Source organism: Momordica charantia (assembly GCF_013281855.1).
Source record: "Momordica charantia cultivar OHB3-1 chromosome 1 unlocalized genomic scaffold, Mcharantia_2.0 BLBB01000001.1, whole genome shotgun sequence".
NCBI lineage: Eukaryota > Viridiplantae > Streptophyta > Magnoliopsida > Cucurbitales > Cucurbitaceae > Momordica > Momordica charantia.
In genome coordinates, this window is record NW_028275157.1 from 23465356 (window position 1) to 23487740 (window position 22385).

Consider the following 22385-nt stretch of genomic DNA (forward strand, 5'->3'; position numbering starts at 1 on the left):
TTTTTCCTTTTTACCACCTGTTCTGTACCAGCAACCAAAAAGACAGACACCCAGTTGTCAACTTCAGTAACATATCACAAAGGTTGTTGGCAACAGAAACAATATAGGATGAATGTAATATCCCATTCAAGAAGACATTACATATTTATCAATAACAGAACATCGTTCATATAAACTATATATTTTATCAGAAGAATTCAAGATTGCCAGCCAAATGGTGTTGTTTGTTGCATACACGATGCAGTGCAACCAACATCTCATAACCTTGGCGCGATACGGGGAGTGTCCCAGTCTGTCACAATGTGGTTGCGGGTGATCTCCCGGAGTGAGCGGCAGCCGCTCAATGCCATGGTCAGCTCAAACTCATCCCGCAGCATCTGAAGCACTTTCCTCACACCTGCCTCACCCTCTGCTGCCAAAGAGAACACCACTGGCCTCCCAATCTGACATTGATCAACATGATCGTTTTTGTCAAGTGAACATATGGTCAATAGCAACAAACTGATCGTCTGATGTGTTCCTTTTACTTACAAATATGCCAGATGCTCCAAGAGCTAATGCTTTGAAAACATCGGTTCCACGCCGAACACCACCATCCAGGAAAACAGGAACTTCACCTCGAGCAGCTTTAACAACCTGAAAATCATCAAGTATTAAATTGTTGTGAGCATGTTTTGTTTTAGGCCAACAAAAAGAGCTACTTTGAAAAATATGGTCCTTTTCACCAAGTACCTCTTCCAAAGCCATAATGGTTGCAGGGACATAGTCAAGTTGGCGAGCTCCATGATTTGAAACAATTACTCCAGCAGCTCCATTTTGTATCGCAATCCTTGCTGTAATTTGCAGGCCAAACATCAGATTAAAATTCCTCTTAATGGAATCAGATGAATATGTCTTGTTAATTCATTTCTTCATTAGTTGTTCTAATCTTTTCCATTATAGGTTTACTTACTGTCCTCAGCAGTAATTACACCCTTCACAAGAATTGGCAACTTGGTGATGGTCTGGAGCCACTTCACATCCTGCAAGTAAATGGAAAATTAAGCTTTTTCAATAATACTATCTTTGTTTGTTTCTATCTTTTTGAACCGACTTTTTTTTTTTTTTGTTACCTGCCAACTGAGAGTACGGTCGATCTGCCCTGCGACATATGAAGCCAGTCCAGAGTCATCTGCCTGTAACCCACAGAAGAGAAAATGTCATCAAGGACATTGTTGATGGAAATATAACTCAGGATATGATGGCATTTCACTCTTACTTTGTCCATTTTACCAAGATTCAATCCCTCAAAGTTCTTCAATGTCAAAAATGGTGGCAAAGTAAATCTGCATTAAAAGCCATTAATGTGTGAAAAACACTTGATGACAAGGTTTATTATCCCTAAACATATATCAACTGACTTAATAAATCTATACACACCTGTTCTTGATATCAGCTTCCCTGCGACCAAGCCTTGGAGTGTCCACAGTCAGAGCAATGGCTTTGAAACCAGCCCTTTCAGCTCTTCTCACAAGTTGTTCCACCACATTTCTGTCTTTGTACACCTGAATAAGCATAAACGCGAGTTTGGGTGAAAACATAACATAAAAGACCTAATGCTTGAGATGAATGAATAGTACACAGTTGGCTGCTAAAACAAAAAAGTATTCTTGCACATAAGTTCAGCGTTATTCTTAGAAACTCTTTATGGAGTGTTCTTACATATAGCTGGAAGAATCGAATGCCGGGTCCAGTAGAAGCAACTTCTTCCACACTGGAAGTAGCCCATGAGGAAAGGGTCTGAAAAAATTCAAGAATCACTTGAATCAAGCAAAGTCCTTAACCAATCCCACACTTCCCAATTAAAGTCAAGATTATGTACAAAATATTTGCAAGAGTAATAAAACTTTAGGTTTGGAAAAAAGAAATTTAAACCATGATTGTGCCTGCGGCAGATGCTGCTCTGGCGGTTGCATACTCCCCTGCATTGAAACAGCAATATTGTTCAGATGAAAACAATTCATTCTTATGGGAATGGAAATGCAAATGCAAATTGGCCCAAACAGCAATATTTTTCTCTACTTCATAAATTTCATCTTGGTGTTTGAATTTTCTCATTCAAATTTACTTTTTAAGTACTGATCTTGAAATGGCACTAAAGAAGTCTATGGTCGACCTGAAAGTATAATTTACTTTTGGAAAATCGACTTTCAACAAGTTTTAATTATCCGAAGCCTTCGAAAATATTTGAAAATATTTGGAACAAATAAAGAAAGAAACTGTAGAACAAACTAGAAGGCAGTTAAGACATGGAGTTTTCATTGGGATTAGGAAGTTTTTACCTTCAGGATGAGCCATCTTTTGCATAGCAGTTGGAGCAATCATAATGGGCATTGAGATTTTGAACCCCAACACAGTTGTTGACAGGTCTATCTTACTCACATCAATAAGAATACGAGGTCGGAACCTGACTCAGTGAAAGTTAATAATTGTCAGAGAAGTAGTTTTGTGTTGGTCAGAAAAAAAAAATTTTGAACAAAGAACACAAACTTAACAATGAGTTTGATATCACTTTTGAAAAAGTAGGAGGTGTTTTTAGTTCAGTAAAATTACTTTTTACATTTTTCAAGTGATTGGTTATATTTCCAAAAGTGTTTTTAAAAGGTCTCGAAGTACTTAAAAGTCCTATAAAAAGTGCCTTGCAGATACAACACATGTTTGAGAGCGTTGTTGACATGATAAGAGTACTTTTACGAAACAATACTTGCCTATACACCAATCAAGAGGAGCTCTCCGTAACATTTTAGCCAATAAAAATACGCTACATCATAAAGTCAATAAGAGCTCCTACTCATCAATCAGTAGGGAAATATTTTTCCACTTTTACCCTCACCAAAAGCGGGAAACGTTTGAGAGTAACAAAAAATTGTTTTTTGAAAAAGCCAAAAGAAAGACAAAATGTTTTGTAAAAAACACTTGCAATGTGCTTTTAGCTCAAGCGCTTTGCAGAAAAGCACTTCTACCAGCATGGAACTAAAACTCAAAGTAATTTGTTATTGTGCACTTTTTACCAAAGTTACTTATAATCCAAGTACTTGAACCCTCTCAAACTTCTTTAGAAACATTTCGATTACCTAAATGAAAAGAGAGATGATACTAGTCACTTTGTACGGAAAATGACTGTAAAAGCATTGAAAGGAACATACAAAATCCTGGAAAATGCATTTCGGTTCTCCTTCAGAGTCCACTGGTCCTCTGCACCTGATGCATAGTAGTCATAAACCATCTTCGGCAACTTCTCCTTTGCAATGGCCTCATATTCGCTGACATTAGTAATCTCCATCTTTCCAACAGACTACTTAATCTGTTTTCAACAAAAGAACGATCTCAAATATTTGATATCAGAATTCTCCCGAATTTATAGTTTACCACAGTGAAGAGAGGACAAAGCAATGATTCTCATCAAAACCGATAAAGTAACATTTGAAAGCTAAAAAGTACAGGAATCCCGAGAAAATAAATGATAATCGATTGATATTTAAGATGGTGTATAGTGTTACATATCAACTAATCATTGATTAACGAAATAAACCAGTTTCCAGTCCATTACTTGAGGAATATTCATCAATATCAGCGAGAGATGCGATTTCAATGCTTTTTCACTTTAAAAACTTCAATCGTTTAATCCTTGACTTATTTCCAAAGTCTAACTGTTCTATCAAGAACAGAGTCTACTAAAACCAGTTAAAAGAATATATTGGATTCAGTTCACTCAAAGTTAGACCGATAAATAAAGAATGAAAAATAAAACAAGTTCTTCGTCACCGAAAGCAAATTCACATAGCATAAGTGGGAATCAGTCTAAAAAAATCCAAACCCATGTCAGTGATACAGAGCAGAGACGATGAGAACTGCGCGAAACACATAACTCGACAGACCCAAATGAATGACGGATTAAATCATGCGTCCATTACCATCAAAATCGCATAGAACAACTCAGAAGTTGCAGAAGAACTGAGGCGAGAGAGAGAGAGAGAGAGAGAGAGAGAGCATACCTCGGCCGATGGCCTTATCTGCCAATGAAAATGGATGAATGAAAGAAAATCAAAAGGGGTTGAGGATAACGAGGAGAAGGGGAGAGAGAGAGAGAAATTGAGGTCTCGAAATGCCCAGGAGGAAAACAAATAAGAGATATAGCACAAGAGGGGGATGAGGGACGACCGTGACAGAATCGAGGGAAAGGACAAAAGGGGTGGGATCAAATTGGGGAGAAGAGCGAGAGAGACCACATTATTTGGATTGGATTTTCAAGGTGATCGTTGGAAACCAAATCTGTTTCACAGAAATTTGAAATTTGTGAAATAAATCACAAGAAAAAGTTGTGTGGAGAGCGTTCGCAGGAGTGTCACTGCTGCTCAATCCTCGATGACATGCCATCATCTGCGCTGCAACAATAATGTCGAATCTAAAAGTAAAGTAAATTGAACTACAATTTCAATCCGAGAACGAAGACTCCTCCGCTCCACTCGGATACCTCACTTTTCTTCCGCAAGATTTCTGTTTTCAAGTAAAAAATAATTGGTGGGTGATTGAAATTTTGACCATCTTGTGCTTCAAGAAACGAAATTGGTTAAAAAAGAATGGGAGTGGGTTTGAAACTTGGGACAAAAATATAGTTGTTTATAGACGCAGTTGTGCTCAATTTTGCTTCCTACGTGATATTTTGACCGCTTCGTTTTTTAGTACAAATATCTAAACTCACAGCTGTTGACTTATGCTGGTTTTAGTATACCAACGTTTTAACTAATACCCAAATGATAATTAAACTATATAATTTTCTAACCTAAAATCAAGAGAAATATTATACGTATCATATGTGTGCACTTATCTATGTCGTGATTGGTCTAGATATTACGATGGTGATTTTAAATATTCAATCTTATATTTTTTGTAACTATTTGTCACTAACATTATTAGAGTTTGAAACTTTAAAAAGGTTCTTTTAAGTGTTTTTTAATAAAATTTTTACAAATAAAAAAGAGAAATATAGGAAATGAAATCAGTTTTCTAAGGATAAAGAGTGTAGTTGACTAGTAAACATTAAAATATTATTCTTAAATTATACAATAATTTAATCACAAATATTGTGGTAGAGTTTGAACCTATAACATCACCTATAATTTATAACTTCAAAAAAAAAAAACGAATAACGAATATGAACTTAGATCAACCAATTAATACACCTATTTATCAAAAATCTTTGAATTCAAATTCTCGACTTTATTGAAAAAAAAATTCATAAAATAAAATCCTTATGTTTTAAGTGCAAGTCTCTTTTTCATTCTTTTTTTTTCAGAATCTAAAACATATTAAATTATGTTGCAAATACCAATAGGGACATTTTAAAAACATGATGTCTGCATCTCTCGTACTTCATTTTTTGATTTACTGATTCGATCATACATGTAAAGATTCAAATTCCAATATGATATATTTTTTTTTTTAAGTAGAATGGAGATTCCAAACCGACCAATAAATAGATATATTAACCAATTGAATATAGTTCAAGTTGTCAATTTCACTAGGGTGCTTGAGAGAAAACAACATTTTTTTATAGCTTATATTTATAGTATATAGTTTTTTATTTAATATGTAGATCATATACAAGTTATACAGGGGAATGGACGAATTAGAACTCTAAACTTGACAAAGTGTATTAAAATTATCTTAAATTTTTAATTTAATCAAATTACACCTTAAAACTTAGATAAGTGTTGCAATATTTCCCCTAAAATTTAAAAAATGTTGCATATTTTAATCCTTTGACAGGTTTCGGTTTGAGAAATTGTCGAAACAAATTTTATTACCTACGTTGCATGAATAAAAACATATGTTTGATATGAAATTAATAGAAAATGACAGTAAAAATCCTTAACATGATACTACACATTTAGAGTATACACGTAAGTAAAATATGGTTGGTTAAATTTTAAAGACTTTTCTAATTTGATTATTCAAAATGCCTATTTTAATCTTTAAAACAATATTTTTTATTGCACACCTTCACAAATAGACATTATTTTAGTTTTTTTTAGTACAAGGGGAATCGAACTCACATCTTTAATTTGAGATATATGCCAATTATCGTTGAAGCATGCTGTAACGATATTATTTTAATTGTTGAACTATTAAACAAAACACCGAGTAATAAAAATACGGTTGAAGTAGATATTTTGAAAGCCTATGCAAAAAAAATGAAATTAACTTGGAATCAAATTGATGGTTTTAAAATTGCTGGATCAACATATATTTTTTCTAGATAAAATAAAGTACCGAATTGCATTCTCCAATTCAACTTATCAATTAATGTCTATCCAACTGTAAAAGAAGTCAGTTTCTTTTATATTATCATAGTATAAAAGAAGTCACAAGAGCCAATACTTTCTAGTATATGATTAAAAGCCCAAATTACATTCTCCAAATCAATTAATCAATCAATGTCTATCCATCCGATTGAAAATATTAATCAAGATTTGATAAAGGTTAAAGTCCAAATTACATTCTCCAAATCAATTAATCAATAATTCTTTTGAGGTTGGATGTTCCAATTCATACAGCTATACAGTCGTTGTACTGAAGAAAAAAAAACTAATTCAAATTGAAATTTGATATATTGATATTCAAGAAATGTCTAAAAAAAGCTAACACGAGTATAACACAGTGATAAGTGATACATACCCATTATCTTGAAGTCGGAGGTTTAAACTTTCATGCTCCCAATCCATTGCACTCAGAAAATGTCTAACAAGTAAAAAAAGAAAGTTAAAAAACCTACTAAAACAATTATTATTATTATTATTATTTTTTTAGTACCATCAAACTTACAAAATAAAATGGAGAGTTTATAAACTATGATACACAATTTAAATATTCAGAGAAAAAAAGACACAATTTAAAAAAAATTGGACTAAACTTACGCTTTAAAAATTTTACCATGAAAGTTGTACCGGATCGCATGCAGTCGCAGCGGACATTAAAAACTACAAAAATCAATATTGACCATTCGATGAAACTACCGTCAAAATACGGAGGGAGAGTCATAGCATCCAACGGCCAAGATCTCATCCTCGTGGATAACGCATCAAAGGCCACAGCTCTCGGGAACACCGGAATGAGAATAAATACCCAAAAAAGATTAATGGCGGTTCTTACAAACCCTCGTGGAAGTGCAGCCCCTCGTAGTGATATCTCCTCCAATCGCAGCAGTATCGGCGGCCTCTGTCTGTGGTTGTGCCGCTGCTTCGTCTTCTCTGCTGAGGTACTTTCGTCTTCAATTTTTTTTTTTCTTTCTCATTTTCATGGTGGTTCTGGCCGATTCCGTGGATTAGGGTTTGATTTTTTCCATCCCCCATCCGAACAATGCTTTTCAATCTGAAGTCGCTGTTTAACGAGTGTTTCTGGCGACATGATTCGTCCCATTGTTTGGTTATGGTGGAAATCGAATAGTTGGGACTCACGGAGACTTTCACATTCATATAAGTTCCCATAGAACTAGGGTTTTCTTTTCCTCGCTCGTCTTAGGTCCCATTCCGTTTTTCCAGTCGAATTTAGCTACTGGGTACTCTTAGCGTTGGGGTGTATGTTGCTTGAGGAACTAGGCCTGTGAAGAATTGAATAACTTGATTGTATTATGTTTATTGTATCGTGTAAGAGGAGGACAACTTGGTTGAATGCGTTTTCAACAGATATATATATATATATATATATATATATATATATATTTTTAATTTTTATGACTTTATTTTGATGGGGTTAAAATGCAGGCAAATTGAAATTAAAAAATGGTGATTGGGAAGCGGCCTTATGGTCACAGGGACAATAATGGAGACAATAAGAGCCATAAGAGACGGATGAGCGACAAGGACGATTGGGTTAGCGATGAACTGGTTGTTTACAGAATACTGTGCCCAGATGAGGTTATTGGAAGTGTCATTGGTAAGAGTGGTAAAGTAATAAATTCAATAAGACAGGAAACAAGGGCAAAGATTAAGGTTGTTGATCCGTTTCCTGGTGCTAAGGACCGTGTTATAACAATATTCTCCTTTGTCAAGGATAAGGAGGAAGTGGAAATTGATGATGAGTTCAATGACAGGGAACCGTTATGTGCAGCCCAAGATGCTCTTCTCAAAGTTCATGCTGCCATTGCTAATGCAGTGGCTTCCGCTGGGGACTTAGACATGAAGCAGAAGGACAAGGAACAATGCCAAATCCTTGTCCCTTCAAGCCAATCCGCAAATGTTATTGGTAAAGCTGGGTCAACTATTAAAAAACTTAGAAGCAAGACAAGGACCAGTATAAAAATCAGCGCAAAGGATGCCACTGATCCAATTCATTCGTGTGCCATGGAATTTGACAATTTCGTTGTGGTGTGTATATTTGGCTCTCATTCCACATTTAACTCCAACTTGATAAGTGTTTTCTTTTTCATTTGTACTAATTAATCATCAACTTTAAATTTCTCTCTTATCCCAAGAAAAAAGAGAGAAAATATCAAACCCTATCATGGTCATCATGCTCTACATGGTATCAGCATTATATTAAAATGGGAATAGGAGAGTTTCAGTGCTCGTTATAATTAAATATTGGTGTTACATTTTATGTTTCCGCCATTGCCTTTACGATAGTTACTTGCAAGTTGCAACAACTCTAAAGAGAGAGTTACTTCTATCTACTGTGTATATAGTTTTTTTTTTACCCTATTGATGGAAAGAACAAGATTTTAAAGAATTCTTTCATTAGTACAAAAAGAGTTCAATTTCCCTGTACAAAAAACAATGATATTATGTTAAACTCTGTCTTTGCTGAGGTCATAAAGATGTAGAAGAGTGGGTTTAATTGCACCTTTCTTTACCTCTGAAAATTTTGAGGTGAAATTCTTGGTACTTTGTCCTGCCCCATTTATCTTTCAAAAACTACATGTCTGGATATGTACTATAAGTTGGTATCAAAGTAGTTAGCTAGATACCAGTTGTCACTGGAAAGAAATTACAAGTGTATTTCATATGATCTGGTAGATTTCAGATCAAGAATTGGTGGTTCAATTATTGAAAGTTCACAAAGTATTTGCCTTCTGGTTCTTATAATCTGATTCTCAATCAACCTGTGGAATCTTAGCTTTTTGAGAAACTGAATATCTGGAAACCAGTATATTTAATTAACATACCTATCTAACTCATATATGAGGAAGCTATACTGACATGAGGTCTTGTTAGTTGTTGTATAAGAAATTTTATATGTTTATGTCCTGCTTCAAATATTGAACCCTGAACGAACATTTCACTCTCTGTTTCTGTTTTTTTTTTCAGTAATTTTGTGGTGTTGTTTTCTGATCTCCAGTGCCATTTCTTTTTCTTTTGAGTAGCTATCTGGTGAACCTGAGGGAGTAAGGTGGGCATTATTTGCAATATCTTCAATTATGTACAAGTTCCCTCCCAGAGAAGAGATTCCTCTTGATACTAATGTAAATGAAGCCCCTCCTAGCATAATTATCCCATCAGATGTCCCTCTGTATTCAGCAGGAGGACTATATCCAAGTGCAGATCCCATTCTTCCTCCCAGATCTATTCCACCGATGCTTGGTCCTCCACATGTTCAGGATCTTCATGATTACTCTGATACTGGGAATACGTGGCCTCTTTATTCATCTGCTCTTCCTGTGGTTTCTGGTATTGGTGGTCAACCTCCATCTGAGGAGTTGGTGGTTAGAGTATTATGCCCCTTCGATAACATTGGCCGTGTCATTGGTAAGGGTGGGGGTACCATTAAAAGCATAAGGCAAGCTAGTGGTGCTCGTGTGGAAGTTGATGATTCCAAACGTGATTGTGATGAGTGCTTAATAACTATCACGTCATTTGAGGTACTATGCTTTCTCTCACAAAAGAATGAGTTCAGCTCATTAAATGTCTTTGATTGCATGCCATTTTGGTCTTTTGAGGCTGGGTTTATTTGCAGAATTTTGGAATTACATTAAGAATATCAACATGCCTATTCTGTATTATCTGGAAAATTTTAGAAGTGTTTGCCTTTGTAATTTTACTCAGCACAGGTGTTAGGTTAATTGGTTTTTAAGTTTGATCATTCCAATAAACATTTGTTTCTGCTGTTAATTTTGAGAAGCTTCTCAAATTAAGCTTATTGAAAAACAACTTTTTGAAAATTCTTTTGAAGATTAAGTCGCCTCAAGGCATTTTATGTTGGAGAGGGAAGGACGAGCCTTGGTTTAAACAGAAAGGATTGATAAATTATAAAAATTTTAGAACCATGTATGGCTAAACATAATGATTATACAAAATTATTAGTTACATTTTAAGCTAATAACAAGTAATTTCACGAGTAATATTGCAACATGAAATTGGAACTAATAGATTTTCTGAATACATTTCTATTGCAGGAAAAAAAGATTCCAACTCTGGCTCAATTTGCTCTGTACCCTTTGTTTTATTTGAAATATTGCCTCTGTTATCAAACAATGTATTTTAAAATTTTACCAAGATATTCAACTTGAATGATCTGTATGCTGCATCAACTTGCTCTTTGGTTCTTTTATTTGCATGTATTTTTCATATAGAAACTGGTTATTTATTTAAATTAATGCATTGATCATTTTGATTTTTCATGTGTTTTTTCAGTCTCTGGATGATCTGAAATCAATGGCTGTTGAAACTGTTTTATTGCTTCAAGAGAAGATTAATGATGATGAAGGTGGAACGGTGATTATGCGACTACTTGTTCCATCTAAAGTCATTGGTTGTATCATTGGAAAAAGTGGTTCAATCATCCATGAGATTCGGAAGACAACTAGAGCTGATATCCGCATTTCTAAGGGTGACAAAATTAAGTGTGCTGCTGCCAATGATGAACTTGTTGAGGTTCGCTTTATGAATCATAAATAGCGCTCAATGTAGTTTTGCTTGCATTAAATTTTTCATTTTGAATGTATCCTTGCAGCTAAGTGGTAAAGTTGGCAGCGTCAGAGATGCGTTGGTACAGATTGTGTTAAGGCTTCGTGATGATGCTTTGAAAGAGAGAGATGTAGGTCATAACCCTGGTGTTGGAACTGATTCCATGTACACATCTGGTTCCAATTTTTCAATGCCATCTGTCTTGCCTTCTGTTTCTCCTGGTGCTCCAATTGGCTATGATCAGAGGGCTGAAAGTGGAAGTGGATTGGGCGTTCTCTCTTCAAGTAGCCTTTATGGATATGGATCACTGTCGGTACGTGCCATAAGCAAACGTGTGTTATATATTGCAGCAGTAGTAACTTTCTTTTTGTCAACAGTAATATAATTTCTATTTCCGGTCTTTTTCTTAAAAAAAAGTCTGCTTAATACCAATGAGATGATGAGTACTACATTTGTCAACTTGTGATGATTGACGATGGTGAACAGCTTCAACATTAATTTTGGATCATGAGATCTCTCATTTGTTAATTAAATAGTATATTTAAAGTAATTTCTGTGTTCGGCCTACTGCTATTTCTTGCACATTTAACCTTTATCTGTAATTGTATCAGATGGGAGACAATGGCTATGGATCCATCTCCTCATATTCATCCAAGTTGTATGGAGGGTCAGTATTCATCTTAATTTATTTAAAAAAGTGATACTTTATTGTCGCTTCATTCTTTTAGTTTTATGTATTGAATTGTAACTAACATTTTATATTTGTTGTTATATGTACAGGTTGCCCCCTCCATCTGCTCTTGAGATGTTGATCCCTGCAAATGCAGCTGGTAAAGTGATTGGAAAAGGAGGGGCTAATATTGCCAACATTAGGAAGGTTGGTTTATTGTTGTCTACATCATTCTTCTTATCTTTTGATGACCGTTTTTATTTAGAGAGGATGATTTGATTTCTATGATGTATTTCTTACTTTTGTCAATTGGAGTACATATCTAATGCCACACCATGTATTGTTTAAAAGTGCGAGAATCGCAGGTTCTTTGATCTCCACTTGTGTAGCTTTTATTTTCCCTTTGGATTTTGTTGAATGTGATTATTTTTGCATTTCTTGTCATGAAGACTCTGATTTCTAAGAAGCATAGACATGGGCGCGATGTGATAAATACTGATACATCATCTTTTAAAATTTGAGTGCTCAGATGCAGCAATATTTGTAGTAGGCTTTTATGGAGTTTGAATATAAGTAATAATATAATGTTAACTCCATGTAAAGCTTATTTTGTTTGCTAAAATCCAATGGAAAACTCCTTGAATACTTGCCATTTATTCTGTGGAAAATTTGACTTCACTTTTTTGTTCGAGAATCTAATATACACAGAGGTATATATTTTATTTCATTAGCTTAAAATTGAATAAACTTGTTAGAATGGAAGCATGGTGTTTATAACCTTGCATCACTACATGTGTAAAAATATTGAAATGCGCTTCAATAATAATTAAATTAAATTAAATTAAATTGTCCCTATTGTTTCAATGCTTAATTTTAGAAAATAGCCTCTGCCTCTTCTCTTCTTCACAACATATCATGTGTTTTTGTGCCCATATTTCTTAGACTCTTAGATTGTTTGGAAGTGCTTTTGGGACTAGTGAAACAAGTACTGCTAGGCGCTAGCTCTTTTGGAACAATACTGTTAAGGGCTTCCTCTGAGTATTTTAAAGTAATGATGTTTTTGTAGTTTCTACAGCAAAAATTTATTGAAGCGAAGCAGATGAAATATTTGAAAAGTGACTTTAGTTAGTTAAAAAACCTTTTAAGATATTGAAAAATTAATCCCTAAGACATGCTTATTTGGTGTTATTGAGCAGTTCTGAGTATAACAACACTCGTACTTTTTCATTGTTCAGATATCAGGAGCGTCGATAGAGATTTCAGACTCTAGGTCATCTCGAGGTGATCGTATTGCTCTAATATCTGGTACATCCGAACAGAAGCGCACGGCTGAAAACTTGATCCAGGCATTTATAATGGCTACGTAAGATGGAGGATGGCTTTGTGTTTGGAGGTGACTACATGAAAAATTTTCCATTTCTGTTCGTCCTCTGTAGATCACTAGGTTCAGTTCTGGAGAGGGTTCCTCTTCTAGCCTCCGAATTCTAGAGTTTTTCCCCATTAAATGCTTATCAGGATGATATGGGAGGATCTGCAGCAGGTTCATATCTAGGGTTCCTAGAGCTTTTGTTTCTTAATCTATTCTTCTTCTGTGGATTCTTAGAACTTTTAGGATCTATCCTTTCATACTTGTATGTCTCACCTTATCTTTTATCAGTTGGAGTTCATCTTATTTCCAATGCTGTCGTACTCGTATTATATGATGATTATTCCAGACGAGTTCCAGGATGGTCGTTATTCTCAATCTTATTACTATGCACGATGTTTTTCTGTCCATTCTATCTCCTATCCAGTTTCTTGGTGGACGAAGGTCTCAATCGTTGATCGTTATTCTGAATGCAGTTGGTATTGCTCTTGCCTGTTTTAGAGCTTTATAAATATGACAACACACCTCAATAGAAGGGATTGTTTCCAGAACTAATCTAAAGTTCTCATCGGATAAGTCTCTTTTGATTCCTTGTTCTGTACTTGTCATGATTCCGAACATGTTAGTAGGTTGGTGCTAAATAGCATCCTAAATTCTGTATATTTTATATTTTTCCTTCTTTGATGTGCCCTTTATTAATAGCCAATGCTGAAAAATTCCATGTTATATGCTCTATAAAGATCAGCTGGGTCTGGAATTCCTTGGACATGTAGGTCTGCTTCAGGGTGTCAGAAGGTTCATTTCCTAACAATGCCCACTCTATTTTATTGAAGGATAATAATTTTTTTTACCATTCTCATTGGAAGAGGGAGGGGATTTGTTGCTTTTCACTTCTGGAGGAAAGTATCGTCCAGCGTCTTAGGTGAAGCTAAAGAGAAATGTTTGGCAATGAGTCCTAACTATATACAGTTGGTCCACATGGTCTAGACTTGTGCTTTTGCTGCACTTAGTCTGGGTTTTTGTATTCGATTGATTCCTTACATATCTCAAATTAAGGGCCTCATTCAATATGGAATATATTTCAGAGATTTTTAAAATGGTTTTTCGTTATGTTTTTAAAGTTTTATTTTTGGAGGATTTTTTCTTTCTTGTCTCTATCAACCTTTTTATTAACTCAGGAACATGATAAAGTCAAATTACTTATAGCTTAAATTCTATTTATTCTAGCATATAAACAGTTACTTGGAAACAACTGGATGTTTTTTTCTTTAGTGAAACAGTTTTCTTTTTTGTAAAAAATATGTATATATAATAAATGCAACAGTTTTATATTGCTACTATGAATTAGTTATCTTATGGCTAACTGGGGTGATAGCTAGCCATATGATGACTAATTAGTAGGAGAGTTCTGAAAAAGGGAAAATTGTTTATCAAGGGGTTTTGAATGATGGTATTTTTCTGTCCTTGTTCTCAATTCCGTCTATTAATCACTCTTCTGCTATTTGCTGTCAATCGGAGAGTTTTCTTGTGTAACTCAACCCCTTTCTGTTAGGTTCTCTTTTGTCCACTTCATGATTCAATGATATTGTTTCTCATTTCCTAGCCGATATATAAATGCTATATTCAAAGGAGGCTTTGCTGAAGAATAAGTGGTTATGCTTACTCCATTAGTGTATTTAGGAGATTCCAAAGTTTTTTCCAGGCCTTAGGTCATCTTGTACAGATTCTTTAATGCCTTTTAAGAAATTTTTGCCTTGTGGGGATACTGTGTAGTCATCCATATCAATATCATAATGCAAAGAAATTATATGAATACATCCAATCAGACCATAGAACCATTTTAAGTTTGAAGTATCTCTCTCGTTTATCACATGTAGTTCAAGGCACACAATATCTTCTGTTGAATTGGTTGCATCGAATTATCGCATTAATGGTTGTCTAATGTGTGCCAAACCGGCTACCATGTTGGCCATTCCAGTTTGCACTCTAGAGCAGCAAAGTGGTCACAATCTTGATATTAACTTCCATCTTACTATGGACTACTCATACTCACGGTAAACTGTGACCCTCTGGTGATGTGGTTTCCCTACTCTCTTGTGTAGTTGTTCCCAGTGTAAAATCAGCTGCTTTTGTACATTGCTGAAGATTGGTAATCACTTTCTGCGCATAATCATTAGGCTGTTTTAAGGAAGCAGTTGATGATATATTCTTGCACATATTTTGCTCCATATTAAAATTAGGATATCTGCAATTTTGACTTAGACTATAAGGAAGATGCTTGTGCTATACTTCTTCATTCTCACCGATATTACAGTCCTTCATTCTATTCTCTACCTTGACCAATCCCTATCTTAATAGTGACTTTAGGACCGGGAAGTTTCATCAACACAATATCTTGTTTGTCATCTTCTGTCCTTCAATATATTTATAGCTTACTCTTATAAGTTAATTGGGTAGCCTCTGCTATGCCTCTTTCCTTTAGCCTTGAACTCGGTAGCATGACTTACAGTTGCCTGTGCTAGCTAGTTTACAGTGTGACCGGTGAATGCCTTTCTGGCTTTTCATTGACAGAATTCTTGAGATGTGGTTCCTCCCTGGCCTGCCTCTTCCCACAGTTTACACTTTTTTTATCTTCTTTATATTAAACCCTGATTCTTTGTTAGAGAAATATTTAGGGTTGCATTAATCTTATTGTAGCTGTCAAGATAAAATCTATCTTATGCGCTTTCATAAGTCTGAATCTGAAGGGGAATTGGAATGTACAATGTTGAAACATTGGATGAACAATTGATTGTTGTTAGGAGCTCAGAATTGGAAAAACCTGGAACTGTGGTGATGATAGACTTGTGGATGATGGATCATGTAACGGGATCCGTTACGAATCCTAAGTTTTGAACTGACTTCCAAGATCACCTGTAGCTTTCTTGTTTAAAGTATGAAGGTAATGTAGCATTGTTTTGTTTTGATTGAAAATGTTCACTTCTATTTTGACTGGAAGGAAAGAAAGAGGGATAATTCCCTAGAATCTGTTATTTTGTATATAGAGAGAATTCTTTAAATCTGAAAACTAGCTGAATACTTCTCAGATATAATTGCAAGCAAGGTATCTATCTGAATTTTGTGATTGACAACTTGTGCTACTTTGTCGGCATTCTTGCTTTCTTATTTTGTTGTGCATTCTTTTCGCTTCAACGGGAGGATCATGGTAATAAGTGTTCTTATTTAATTCAGCTATGCTATTGCACATATGAATTATTGAACAGGACAAACGACTTTTCAGCTCTCACCAACCCGAGACAAAGGAAAAGGTTATGTAGAACAATGCAAGCCTTGTTCTATTTATTTGAGTTCAACAATGGCAAGGCAGGATCAAACCTTCGACATTAGAGAACGTAGAACGCGTCTCTTTTTTTTACTGAGCCATTAGCTATATCTGGATCAAATTGTTTGGTACAAAATTTTCGTTTTAGAAAATAACTTTATTAATTCTTAATTCTGATTTCCAACAGGAAAAAGTCGTTTTCAGAAACATATATGTAGCTAAGATTCAAAGTTTTTGGCCTGGAAGAATAGAAAATATGATATGCAAATTAGTGATGGACCACACTTTCTTGACATTTTTGGGACCATCTCTAATGGTTGGTTCGCACTTGGGTATCGAACTTCATTCCAATTTATACGCAATTTATTTTGCCAACTTCATTCGAATTAATGACAATAAATTTTGGCCTCTTAATAATTGATTACTTCTCTGAATTTAGTCGTAAATAAAAAAGTATGACAGAATCTCTGTGATTTTAATTTTTAACACTTTACTTTATCGTTATAATTCTCTCTCATTTTTTTTAAGTTAAAATTTTTATTTTAGACGCGAAAAGGGATAAAACTTGAAAGAGACTGAGGAAGGTTTGATTTACTATATATATATTTTTCGTAGTTCAGGTGATTTATTTTATATATTTGAATTTCTAAGAGATTACCTTTTCTTTTTTCTTTCTAATTTTGTGGGTTTAACGGTTTGAATTGAACAATTATTGGATGCTTTAATGGCAGTATCTGTACGTGTGGGTCAGCACGTGTCTGTTTTTGTTTGAGGAATTTAAGGCGAGGGACCCACAATCATTTATTGTCTTTAAATTTTTACCTTTCCGTATTAATTGATTAATTAATTTAGTTTTTTAATATAATTTATTTGATTGGATATGATTATTTTAGGTCATTCACCCGACTCCGAGTGTAAAAAGTTGATTTGTACAATATTTCTGTGATCTAGTGTAATTTTTGTAACACTTTAAGAAAAATACTTACATTTTTAAACGTTTATATAATATTTTTGTGATCCAATGTAATTTATTTCTTATTCATTATTATGAGGATCCCCAAATACTTAGCTCAATTTATTTCTCATTTCCATAATCTTTTTAAATTGTGTATATATATATATATTAATATATATTAATTTAAAGTTATATTTTGCTGGATCTAATCCGCATGCGGTGCCTCATATTTATTTTTATTTTATGAAAAAATAATATAATGTGTTAAGTGATTAGATTAGTGATCCAATCCAAGTCTTAATTTATTCATCGTTGCAAAGACTTTATTGGTAAATTACTTAAATTAATTGCAACTGTTATAATTAACCGTATTTATATCCTACTTTCATTTCCAATTGAGAAAATTAATCTGGTATCCTTTGCAAAACTAATAATAATAATAATAATAATAATAATAATAATAAAATAAATTGGTATATAAAGAAAAAAATCTAGGTCTAAACATTATTGGTCATTGTAGTTTCACTTTTATTTCAATACTTTCAAAACATAGATTTTGGACTTTCAATTTTTTTGAAATGTCTATTTTCGTCTTTCCGTTTTTTATCTCATTTATCATAATCATAATTTTAGCATTTTTTAAAAATGTAGTCATAAATTTATATTATATGATTTACATTGGGTATAAAATTTTGTAATAAAAATTAAAGTAAATAATTTTTTAAAAGTACAATAATTAAAATAAATATTTTAAAAATATAAAAATTAAAATGGGTTAAAAATATAGAGACAAAATAGTTCAAACATACGAATTATTGGTATTAATTTGTTTTTTTATAAAAAGAAAAATTGCCCTTTCCTCTCTCTCCAAAAGAAAGAAAAGAATAATTTTCATTAAAAAAAGAAAGACAGCGAATCGAATATTGTGAATTGTTTTTATTTAATTTATGATTTTATTTTTTCAAATTAAAGAGCAATAACTTTTTTGGAGGTTAATTAGTTATTTCATGAAATTGAAGATAATCCAATTTTCTTTCTCATAAACACGAGAGAGAGAGAGAGAGAGAGAGAGAGAGAGAGAGAGAGAGAGAGAGAGAGAGAGAGAGAGAGAGAGGACAAAATCGTGGATCCATCTCATCCCACCATTTTCTATCTCTCTTCTCTTCACCTATAAAATTAGGGTTTCCATTTCCTCCGCTGCTTCTTCTTCTTTCTCTCCGATCATGTCTTCAGATCTATTTGTCTTTCAGTTTCTTTGATTTCAGCAGTATTTGTTGTTGTTTCTGCAATCATAACAATGTCCTGTTCTTACCTACGCTCCGACTCCGATCCGCTCTCCAGAATTTGTTCCGAACGGGGCGACGTTTTCAGCCACGACAGTGGCCGTTGTAGCTACACTGATGATCACTTTGATCGTCTTCCTGACTCTCTGCTGCTTCTGATTTTCAATAAGATCGGAGACGTGAAGGCTCTTGGACGTTGCTGTGCAGTTTCTCGCAGATTCCACTCGATCGTGTCTCAGGTTGATAACGTTGTTGTGCGAGTTGATTGTGTGATATCTGATGATGATTTCTCGTCCACCGCTTCCTCCTCAGATAAGTCTCGCAGCGCCTTTTCCAATTTGTTTCGTATGGTTCTTGGAGGCATTGTTAAGCCCCTTCAAGCGTTGGGTCAGTTCTTGGGCCCTAAACGTGTTACTTCCTCTGGGTTGGGTTCTGGTTCGTCGTCTTTGTCGACTTCTTCGCTTGCGGTTGGGAGGGAAGAGGACGGAGAGAGTGGTCAAAGTGGTGTGACTCATCACTCGCCTACTCAAGTTTTAAAGAATTTTAATGAGATACGGTTCCTTAGGATCGAGCTTCCTAGTGGCGAATTGGGTATTGATGATGGAATCTTGTTGAAATGGCGAGCTGATTTTGGGTCAACTTTGGATAATTGTGTGATCTTGGGTGCTGCATCGGTGACTCATGCTGGATCCTTCAAGCACATTCAAGAGAGTGGCACTGATGGGTTCTGCTCTGCCAATGGTGCAGCAGCTGACGACAGCGGGAGCATACCCGAATCATTTTATACAAATGGAGGGCTAAAACTGAGAGTAGTTTGGACAATTAGCTCCTTGATTGCGGCTTCAGCTAGACATTATTTATTGCAGCCGATAATTGCGGAGCATAAAACTCTGGATAATTTGGTTCTGACTGATGCAGATGGACAAGGCATGTTGTGTATGAACAAGGATCAGCTTGAGGAGTTGAGAGTGAAGCCGTTATCGGCTTCAACTGCATCAAAGAGAACTCTTGTTCCAGCCCTGAATATGAGGCTTTGGTATGCGCCTCACTTGGAATTGCCCGGTGGGATTATTCTGAAGGGGGCAACACTTGTTGCGATTCGTCCGAGCGAGCAGTCAATGACAAAGAAAGAGGTATCTGATGGGTCATGGCTTTCAAACGCTTTTGAGGAACCTTATGGAATCGCAGCAAAGATACTGGTGAAAAGGCGAACTTACTGTCTTGAGATGAATTCTTTCTGATAACTTCAACTGAATCCGAGGTAATTCCCTTTACGGTTGCAGATGCCCCATCCCAAAATTAATAGCACAGTAGTTATAAATTCACTGAAATTGTAAAGGAAGCCTGGTTATGTGGTATTTATCAACTCTCTGCTAATCACATGTTCGAGTTGGGCAGCTAATTATGCTCTATAATTCTCTTATATCTAAAATTGTGCGGGCCTGCTTAGATCTTTTGTAATAAACTGGATCTCAATTTATAAGGATATATGTTTCTAATAATCTGGATGTTCAATTGAGCGAGTTAGTTATATTATATGTGAAATTTTTACAACAAGAGAATGCCCAGATAGAATCCAATCAAAATACAAAAATGCTTACCCATTGGTTTTGTATTCTACTTGCACATGTTATCGAAGCGCTTCGTCTGTAGTACTTAAAACAAAAAGCTATTATTGCTAGGGGGCGGGAGCACTAGAAGAAATGCTCTGCAGTACATGATTATTGATAGGTATCACTATCATTTTTAGGACATGGGGATATATAGACAGGACAGCCGTTAAGTGTACTAGGAGTTGATTAAGAAGTTACCATTTGACTTAAATGTGAGGAATTAGTTGAAAGTAGCTTAGTTTTGGTCATTAACCCTACTGAAAGTAAGCCCTACTTTCAATTTATTAGATTCTGCTTTCTTATGAACTTTGCACCCACTTTGCTTCTTTCATTCTTTCTCTTAGTGTGTTCTTTTCATTCACTTGTTTTTATCATTTAAATCCTTGTACTTAATTAGCACGGAATGGAATTTCAGATAAAGAGAAGATTGGTAGTGGGGGGAGTGCATGTTTTTGGAAGTAGGATGCTGGAAACACCTTGTTTCATGCATCACCAAATTATCATGTCCGAGGAAGCCTAGTTACAATCAAATTGCAGCATGCTCAGCTACCCATGGTTGATTTTAGCTTGAAGAATGGGCGAATTCTGCTTGAAGAAGTGAGATAATTGAAATCCTTACTCTACTTGGTCTATATTCGATATACTACTTGCAAAAGTTCAAAAATACAAATAGATATGATGTTGTAAAAGCCCTGTTGTAGTCTTTTGTTTCTTCTATGTGAATATGATCTAGTTCTATCAAGTAATTGCATCCTAATGAATTGATTGTGTGACGGTGTCAGTTCTTTTAAGTAGTTGATGAATTGATGGAAATGAGCAAATCTGAAATCTGAGAGCTTTGGTGAACTTTGCAAAATTATGTTCGTAGTAATCTTTATTAAGAGAACATGCTTTGTCGAGTTATGATGGTTAGATAAAATATCAAGCCTTGGTCTTTGATGCCACAACTTGCTCATCTTTCTTATTGTGAACCCTTTAGCAACCTTAAATTTGGCAATGAAAGCAACAAACACTTTAAGAGTCAAAATGGATTCATCTGAAACAAAATTCTTCATTAAGTCATGCCCTTTCAGAGGTGTTTTTTGTCATTTTAAAGTGGTGGTTCACACAAGTTATGATTGATGTACTCAAAGGTGTGTTTGTAGGTTGTAGCATTCTTGGAAATCACTCGAACGTCTGATAAGATGTCAGAGAAAGAACTTTTGAGGAAATTGGGCTTTTCTTGGGAATGCTTCTGGGGCTCTGAAAGAGTGGATTTATCTGCTATTCTAAATGAATTAATGATTGGTTTGAACCATTTAAATTTGAGAATTTAGGTCAATCTGGTTATAATTAATAGTTAAGTGTGGACTTTGTGGAGCACATGGACAGTCTTCAGATGTGGAAAATTTGGAAGGGCACTGCGGAGTTTAGAATGGTTTATTGCAGAGTGACTATCTTTTTCTTTATCAAGGAAACAGCATATACCCCGTTAGTTTTTCCTATTTTAATTTATCTTCTTTCTTTCTGTGAGGTGATATATATCTTAATCATTTGAGGTATAGGTGTATTCCTTCTATTTATTGTTTGTCGTGCTAGTGTCATATGGGTCAAAATCATATTTATAAATGCAAATTCGTAGTGTGAACAATACGAGTATGATACTATTGCAGTATTAGAAAATTTTTTCATTACTTTTTGTTGCAACATTTGCGGGGCTGAATAATAAGTTTCATAATCAATCATTTTTGGTTTGATAGTAATTAGCTGATTGTGATTAACTGTTAATCACATGGGATTCTCCTCAGTTCTCTGCCTGATTAAAATCCTATTTCAAAAACCATTTGCCTAATCAAAAGACAAAAACTTTTGGGCGATTTGCTTGTGCAATAGTAACTCAATTAAAATCATTTCCCTTTTCATAGATCATGTTCGGTAAATTAAAAAATTGAATTTATGAAATCTTAAACTCAATTGATTTTTAAGGTATTCTTTAGATAGTGATTTTGAAAAATCAATTATACTTAAAAGTTAGCTATTCCAACACTTTCTAATCTAAATTACCATATTTGGGTGCAATTTAAATTTTCGTTAGAGGAATGAAGGATTTGTTGAGTACTTTCAATCTAAGCATTTAACAAAAAAAGTAACTAACACAGCTATGCTTGCAAGCGGTTTAAAGCAAAGCACCTTCTAATATAAATTATCATTTTTAGGTATAAATTTCTTTGAAAGAAGTAGAACAAAGTATTTGTTG

The 22385-nt window shown here is 34.6% G+C and overlaps 3 protein-coding genes across 6 annotated transcripts; 2 read left to right on the top strand and 1 right to left on the bottom strand.

The window, feature by feature from the left end:
* Nucleotides 1-54: 54 nt before the first annotated feature.
* On the bottom strand, nucleotides 55-4391 carry LOC111015780 (glycolate oxidase 1). 2 transcript variants are annotated; one of them, XM_022290931.2, is made up of 12 exons: nucleotides 4035-4391; nucleotides 3186-3343; nucleotides 2322-2446; nucleotides 1915-1961; nucleotides 1702-1779; nucleotides 1420-1544; nucleotides 1259-1325; nucleotides 1113-1175; nucleotides 953-1022; nucleotides 733-833; nucleotides 532-636; nucleotides 55-443 (listed from the first exon to the last, which is right to left on the bottom strand). In XM_022290931.2, the coding sequence occupies exons 2-12, from the start codon at nucleotides 3320-3322 to the stop codon at nucleotides 258-260; spliced, it is 1104 nt and encodes a 367-aa protein (XP_022146623.1). In that variant the 5' UTR covers nucleotides 3323-3343; nucleotides 4035-4391; the 3' UTR covers nucleotides 55-257. The 2 variants fall into 2 exon arrangements, with proteins under 2 accessions (XP_022146623.1, XP_022146625.1); XM_022290933.2 differs by lacking the exon at nucleotides 4035-4391 and adding an exon at nucleotides 3954-3975.
* A 2758-nt stretch (nucleotides 4392-7149) lies between these two features.
* LOC111015766 (KH domain-containing protein At4g18375) lies at nucleotides 7150-13384 on the top strand. Its single transcript, XM_022290912.2, has 8 exons — nucleotides 7150-7297; nucleotides 7803-8405; nucleotides 9401-9895; nucleotides 10668-10907; nucleotides 10987-11253; nucleotides 11552-11607; nucleotides 11721-11817; nucleotides 12846-13384. Exons 2-8 carry the CDS (start codon nucleotides 7821-7823, stop codon nucleotides 12975-12977), a joined length of 1872 nt encoding a protein of 623 aa, XP_022146604.1. The 5' UTR covers nucleotides 7150-7297; nucleotides 7803-7820; the 3' UTR covers nucleotides 12978-13384.
* A 4948-nt stretch (nucleotides 13385-18332) lies between these two features.
* LOC111015767 (F-box protein At5g46170) lies at nucleotides 18333-21661 on the top strand. Of its 3 annotated transcripts, none has more exons than XR_002602074.2 (3): nucleotides 18333-19797; nucleotides 20565-20746; nucleotides 21283-21661. XR_002602074.2 is itself a non-coding variant. In XM_022290913.2 (2 exons), exon 1 carries the CDS (start codon nucleotides 18551-18553, stop codon nucleotides 19775-19777), a length of 1227 nt encoding a protein of 408 aa, XP_022146605.1. In that variant the 5' UTR covers nucleotides 18333-18550; the 3' UTR covers nucleotides 19778-19797; nucleotides 20565-20922. The 3 variants fall into 3 exon arrangements, 1 of the variants encoding a protein (XP_022146605.1); XR_002602073.2 differs by having other exon boundaries at nucleotides 21295-21661; XM_022290913.2 differs by lacking the exon at nucleotides 21283-21661 and having other exon boundaries at nucleotides 20565-20922.
* Nucleotides 21662-22385: the final 724 nt, after the last annotated feature.

Bases quoted from the DNA above. Each gene is read 5' to 3' on its own strand.
- LOC111015780 (XM_022290931.2), bottom strand. From the start codon at position 3,322: ATGGAGATTACTAATGTCAGCGAATATGAGGCCATTGCAAAGGAGAAG. The intron at 2,447-3,185 runs GTATGTTCCTTT...TCACTGAGTCAG, and splicing joins AATGCATTTTCCAGGATTTT to GTTCCGACCTCGTATTCTTA. The intron at 1,176-1,258 runs GTAAGAGTGAAA...TGTGGGTTACAG, and splicing joins ATCTTGGTAAAATGGACAAA to GCAGATGACTCTGGACTGGC.
- LOC111015766 (XM_022290912.2), top strand. From the start codon at position 7,821: ATGGTGATTGGGAAGCGGCCTTATGGTCACAGGGACAATAATGGAGAC. The intron at 10,908-10,986 runs GTTCGCTTTATG...GTATCCTTGCAG, and splicing joins CCAATGATGAACTTGTTGAG to CTAAGTGGTAAAGTTGGCAG. The intron at 11,608-11,720 runs GTCAGTATTCAT...TTATATGTACAG, and splicing joins TCATCCAAGTTGTATGGAGG to GTTGCCCCCTCCATCTGCTC.
- LOC111015767 (XM_022290913.2), top strand. From the start codon at position 18,551: ATGTCCTGTTCTTACCTACGCTCCGACTCCGATCCGCTCTCCAGAATT.